The sequence below is a fragment of the Clinocottus analis genome, unplaced genomic scaffold, assembly GCF_023055335.1.
Source record: "Clinocottus analis isolate CAN_PGR_092001 unplaced genomic scaffold, fCliAna1.0.p SCAF_103, whole genome shotgun sequence".
NCBI classification, from domain to species: Eukaryota; Metazoa; Chordata; class Actinopteri; order Perciformes; family Cottidae; genus Clinocottus; species Clinocottus analis.
The window spans coordinates 7,536-13,914 of record NW_027175825.1 but is presented as its reverse complement, the minus strand read 5'-3'; the positions used below and the strand labels follow the sequence as shown (position 1 = coordinate 13,914).

At 49.6% G+C, this 6,379-nt stretch overlaps 1 protein-coding gene across 1 annotated transcript; it reads left to right on the top strand.

Moving 5' to 3' along the window:
• Nucleotides 1-680: 680 nt before the first annotated feature.
• Nucleotides 681-3,747, top strand: LOC137799920 (homeobox protein Hox-B5a-like). Its single transcript, XM_068596807.1, has 2 exons — nucleotides 681-1,500; nucleotides 2,770-3,747. Exons 1-2 carry the CDS (start codon nucleotides 816-818, stop codon nucleotides 3,015-3,017), a joined length of 933 nt encoding a protein of 310 aa, XP_068452908.1. The 5' UTR covers nucleotides 681-815; the 3' UTR covers nucleotides 3,018-3,747.
• Nucleotides 3,748-6,379: the final 2,632 nt, after the last annotated feature.

Sequence of the window (6,379 nt, the reverse complement as noted above, 5' to 3'; positions counted from 1 at the left end):
CAGCTTTAAACTAATAAACATATTCTGTTATTAACAGGTTTATGGTTTTGGTCACTGGCTCCTGCAGCAAAAGGTCAATTAACGGGCTGAGTGATGAGAGACGCGCTCACTCACAGGCAGGGAGCGGGTTTTATAACAGCTCTCTAACACTCTTTATTTTTCTCGAGTGTATACTTTCTCCTTCTATTTCTGTCTGTCTTCTTCTCCCTCTTTCTCTCTTTAAAAAAAAACCAGCAGTGCAATAAATTATGTCTGCAGCAGGTGGCGCTCTGAGCTCACCCCCGGCACCTCCAGCAGCAGCATGAGGGGAGAGAGAGAGAGAGAGAGCGAGAGAGAGAGAGAGAGAGAGAGAGAGAGAGAGAGAGAGAGAGAGAGAGAGAGAGAGCGCTCTCCCCGCCCATCCCTTCATCATTAGAAACCCCAGAGCATGAATTACCTCTCCAAAGTCATCGGCGAGAATTTACGACTGGTCAACAAAAGCACGTGACCGCCCCCCACCCTCTTCCTCCCTGTCTCTCTCTCCTCCCTCACCTCACCCCTCACCTCCCCCATCACACACACACACATACACACACACGCACACACACATACCCCTCAATCCAGCACACACACACACACATACACACACCACCACCCCACCCCCATATTTGGACGGCGCATACATAGCTAAAAACGAAGTACAGTGCAACGCCATAATTCACTAATACATCATAAATCGTTGAAAGTACCCGCGTTATAACGACCAGGAGAAATCTAACAAATCAAGCGCCCCTTAGTCCTCAGCTGTGCGCCTGCAACTCTCTAAAACAACCTAAATGAGCTCTTACTTTGTAAACTCCTTCTCCGGGCGCTACCCAAATGGCCCCGACTATCAACTGCTAAATTATGGAGCCGGCAGCGGCGCAATGAACGGCGGGACGTACAGGGACTCTTCCTCCGCCAACATGCACCATGCGACGGGCTCGTACGGCTACAGCTACAATGGCATGGACCTGACCGTCAGCAACCGGGGAGGAGGCAGCGGCAACAGCGGAGGACTCTTCGGGGGCGGCTCGGTCGTCGGGGACTCCCGGGGATTCGGCTCCCCTACCCCGGACACGGACTTCCGACAAACGTCGAGCTGCTCCCTCGCGTCTGCGGCGGATTCCCTGCTGTCACCCGGCAGCGGAGACGCCAAGCTGGGCGCCCGGAGCTCGTCGCCCCGCTCGGAGCAACCAGGAAGCGGTAATCTCGGCTCTCCAAACCTGTCCTCCGCCTCCTCCTCCTCGGGCGGCGGCGGCGGCGGCGGAGGGAGCGCGGCGCAGCGTTTTACGGAGCTGGACGACGCGTCGCCGGACACCGAGGAGCTGCAGCACAACCCGCCGCCCCGGACCGGGCACCCGCAACGCGGGCAGAGGCAGGACGGCGGCCCGGCGGGACCAGCCGGCGGAGGCACGACGGGCAGCGACGCGCAGCCGCCCCAGATATTCCCCTGGATGAGAAAGCTGCACATTAGCCATGGTACATGCTGCTCCTGTTTACGGCGTATTAGCCCCGTGTCATAGGCAATAATATTCATAACGCTGGCTCAATAGAATGTCGCCTATATGTTTTGGACACATGGGGTCGGTGACAGTTTAGTGCGTGTAGAACGGACGCGGGGAGCCGCGCAGCCTCTTTGCATCCAGCAGATTTATTGCTGCTTTGATTTGAGTTGTGTAACCCGGCTGCTACACTACATTTAGAGACGGTGTTTCTGTTTGTGTCTCACCCCACCAAACCTTTTCCACTGCGTCAATTCCACAGTTTCATAACGTCAGAAAGCATCCAGCGATTTGTTTGAGCCGCCCAGTAAAGCACAACATGCTTTATTTTGGCGCAATGCTTTTATGCGCCGAAGTTATGTATTTCTGAACGCACTTGGAATTATAGTCGAACTAAAAGGGCAGCTTGCATGTTCTCTGTGGGTTGCAGCTCGTTTTGCATTTCCCCTCATTTAGAAGCTGCGGATGGTTGCCCCCTTGTGTGTTTTTTCTCCTTCTGCCTCTTCTTTTATTTTAGCAAATTCCACAAAAGCCTCATAAATCTGTCAGGGTGGTGGGGGGTGGGGAGGGGATCCGAAACCCAACAGGCTGGAGAGGGCAGACAGAGCCGGGTGGGAAAAGACACACACACACAAAAAGAAAATGAAAGAAAGAGAGGCCGGGAAAGGCTTTTTTGGAGGCTGTTGCTCCTTTGAAAAGTGAAGCTTTATTACGTGTGGGAACTTTATTAGCGAGGTGAGGTAGAGGCAGAGGACGGGGGCAATAAAATACCGAAGGCGGCTGGAGAGAGGGGGAGTGGAGGGGGGTGATGGTGAAGAGGTGCTTAAAAAAGAAAACAGTGATATGACAAATAAAAGCTAATCTTGTAGCACGGGCTGTGGAGCGGAAACAGCATGAAAGGCTGCTGCAGCAGAAAGGCCACTGCGCCTTTATGCTGACAAAACTATATGGAAATCAGCCTTCTGCCTCACGTGTATGTGTGATAATCATATCAACACCTGTGGCTCCAATAAACCAGAATATGATGCAGCAAGTATTAGCGCAGTGTGAAGATAACACCACCTTTGCGCCTTCCTTAATGCCTCGTTGGTAGTTATTTTATTTCAGGGTGAATTAGAGATTGTTGTAAGATGTTTTCAGTATTTTGTCCAAACGAAAACCCGTTCGTATTACAAGGCCTCCCCTCCCTAGCTCCCCCCCAAAATCGATCCCTAACAGCCTTTTTGTCCGTTCCGAACCCCCATAGATATGACAGGTCCGGACGGGAAGCGGGCGCGCACGGCGTACACGCGCTACCAGACGCTGGAGCTGGAGAAGGAGTTCCACTTCAACCGGTACCTCACGCGGCGGCGGCGCATCGAGATCGCCCACGCGCTCTGCCTCACGGAGCGGCAGATCAAGATCTGGTTCCAGAACCGGAGGATGAAGTGGAAGAAGGACAACAAGCTGAAGAGCATGAGCCTGGCCACCGGCGGCAGCGCCTTCCAGCCCTAAGAGAGACGGAAGTTCAAGAAATACGTAAAGAATGACTCCTCGCGTCGTGTGGGTTGAACTACCGTGTGCGGCTTCTTCCCGGGAGAGGAACGACAGACTAAAACAGAGAGAAAGTGGAACATGGAGCGATGAAGACGGCGATGAAGAAACAAATGTACAAATATCTAGATTAAAAAAAAGAAAAGAAAAAAGAAACACTTCCTCACTATCAACGGAGTACTGTACAGAAACGCAGCACTTTTCATTTCTTCGGCATGTTGGTGTTTTAGGGCAACGTCAATAAATCTGTGGTACATGCTCTTGTAACAGAAAAACGAAAAAGTAAAAAAAAAAATAGTGTTCCTGTTAGTTGTTAAAAAAATCTTTCCGAAGCAAAGAAGTTGAGATAAGGGAAGGATGAATAATGCTACCTAACTATATATGTGTCCTGCGTCCGACCCTGCAACTTTGCCACCTACCTGTTGTTTGATGTCTGAATATCGGTTTATGTGCCACGTGCGTTGTTTTAAAAAAAAAAGTGATTTTATGAGATGTTAACATGTGAGCTCTCATTGTAAGTTTACAGCCAGTGTGTCGCCTTCAGCCTTCCTCTATATATCTGTCTGTCTGTCTATTTCTCGCCATTCCAATCTGCTCCTATTTCTTATTGAGGAAGCTGGAGGTGTGCGTGTGCGTGTGTGTGTGTGTGTGTGTGTGTGTGTGTGTGTGTGTGTGTGTGTGTGTGTGCGTGTGTGTGTGTTTAAACAAACAGCCCTGCTAACATCTCCATATCTTGTTGTGCATAGCTCTATTATAAAAAAAGTGTAACTGTATATTAGTGTTATTATTATTGTAATTATTGGACACGTGTTTCAGAAGGGGTGTACATAGATATATATTGTCATTTTTTAAATGTGACCAATTGGCTATTTGTAGTTGCAACGTGAGTGTGTGTGCGTGAGTATGCGTGTGTGTGTGTGTGTGTGTCTGTGTGTGTGTGTGTGTGTGTGTGTGTGTGTGTGTGTGTGTCTGTGTGTGTGTGTGTGCGCGCGCATGTGTGTGTCTGTGTGCGCGCGTGAGAGAGAAATGGCTACCGTCCCGTGAGGCCTGTGAGCTTTCTGCCAATGAGCTTTTTGTATTTTGTTTGTAACTTGGAGTAAAAAACAACAACAATAAAGTTGCCCATACTCGTCCAAAACCAGACGGACTCGACCAGCTGTTCGTGTGTAGCCAAACTGCTCAAATGGTTCACTTTGACTGGAGCCAAAAGGTTGTTGGGTTAACTCTCTGTTGAAGCATGGCGCAATGTGCTCGTCCAAAAACCAAAAGTGATTCAGAAAAATCAATAAGGAGTATTTGCGCTCGCTTCCGGGATGTATTTACCATTATTATTATATTTAATGTGTCAATCTGTGTACGCAACCAAACTCTCAGTTCGTTGTGTCATTTTGGTGACTAATGGCTGAGAAAAACAGTTGAATTTAGCCCTGCTTCTGGACTGTTGTCTAAAACCCAAACCGACTCCAATTATTGTATAAAATTCATTTTCTTCTATACTGATTCGCCTTGCAAGTTGACACGAGCATTTCTAAACCTGAACCTATGCGAATATCTTTTTTAACTCTAATTTATTTATTTCAACAAATGATTAAAGTCCAAACTGCTTTGCGCGTAAAGACGCACCTCGCCAAACCCTCTCCAGGCCTCGTTTTAACCCTGATCGCCACATTTCCGAGACGACAACCTCCTTTACATAACCAGGGTCATGACGTGGTGCTCGCCAATCACAAAACAAGCTGCATTAAAACACGCACGCACACGCACGCACACACACACACACACACACACACACACACACACACACACACACACACACACACACACACACACGCACACACACTGAAAACAGACACACACAAGCAAATTTCCATCCCTGCAGACCGAGTCTGACAAGACAACAAACTGCCCGCAGTGGACAAATTGGTCACTTTGGTCTAAACGGCCTCCCTTTCCGTCCTAACGGAGGTCCCTCCCGGGGAAATTAGGTTACCTTCTACTGCCTTTCAACTGTAAACAAGCAACTGAACTTTTAAACTCACCGACTGATGCCGCTTCAGTCTCCCTGCTCATAGCGGCTATTTTTGAGCTGATGGAGGAGAGGTGGCGTAGGGGGCTACGAGATCCTGTCCCGTTCCTAGCCTCATCTGGACACAACCGCCATCTCCGGCCTCCTCTGTGTGTGTCTGTGTATGTGTGTTGAGATGTTGTTTTTTTTAAAGCTAACCTTCTTCTGCTTTAGGGCAAACTATAAAAAAGGACGGTAGCTCTGACATTTACATGTCAAACGGATGAGGGTTTTTATCTCCAAGTTGGATCGTAAAGATCAGGCCCGGCCTCAGACTGATACCTCTCACTGGCTCTCCCCTGGTCACGTGGGGTCCATAAAGTTAGTTTTATGGTTTTGGGGAGTTGACAATGTACTATATATTTCACATTCTAGAAAGCAAGTGACGGTTTAACGGCTTCGCGGGGATCCTAAAGGGGTCAGTAAAGTAGAGACGGAGCGGGAGGGAGGGTGGTGTGTGTTTGTGTGAGAGCGAGAGAGAGGGAGAGAGAGCGGGCCACTACTACCGGCCGCTGCTCCTGCTCCGGTTCACACGCCGAGCCCGGAGAGCTCTGCGCCGCGCCGCGCGCTCTGGAACGCTGAAACCCCGGTGGAGAGAAAGAGCAGGACGCACAGTAAGTAGCGTTTTAGCTGCCTGCACGTGGGGGGGCGGGGAGGGGCAGGAGATGGCAGAGGGAGAGAGAGAGAGAGAGAGAGAGAGAGAGAGAGAGAGAGAGAGAGAGAGAGAGAGAGAGAGAGAGAGAGAGTTGTGTAATTACCATGTCACTCACTCACTCTGGAGTGCTGCGGTGTTGACGCGCTCGCTGAGCGCCAAGAAGCTCCGGTGCGTTTGAGAGTCGTTGTTTGTGTCCGGTACGGTCCGTGGGTCAGACTGCCGGTCCACGTCACAGATGTGGGTGAAATGCTGCGTGTGCGTGTATGTGCACGTGAACGGTTGGAGTGCGCTTTCGTGTGTCGCCTCCAAATCACATGTGTGCGTTTTGGCTTTTGCGTAAAGGTGGCGCACGGGCACAGGAGATGTGCGTTGTGGAGACTTTTAAAAATAAAAAGTGAACAAAAAGTTGGGTCCGTTATAATGACGTTAAGGCTGTTTACTATCATGTTTCACCACGAGGCACTTTGCTCTTACATTAAAAATTGGTTCGTTGTTAAAGTGCTTTGACAATGATCGAGAAGAGCAGATTGTGTTGTTTACCTGACTTTTGAAGGTCCTAATGACGGTTGTGTGTTCTCCTTCCCCCCTCGCTGCATCACAGGA

Bases quoted from the DNA above. Each gene is read 5' to 3' on its own strand.
- LOC137799920 (XM_068596807.1), top strand. From the start codon at position 816: ATGAGCTCTTACTTTGTAAACTCCTTCTCCGGGCGCTACCCAAATGGC. The intron at 1,501-2,769 runs GTACATGCTGCT...GAACCCCCATAG, and splicing joins AAAGCTGCACATTAGCCATG to ATATGACAGGTCCGGACGGG.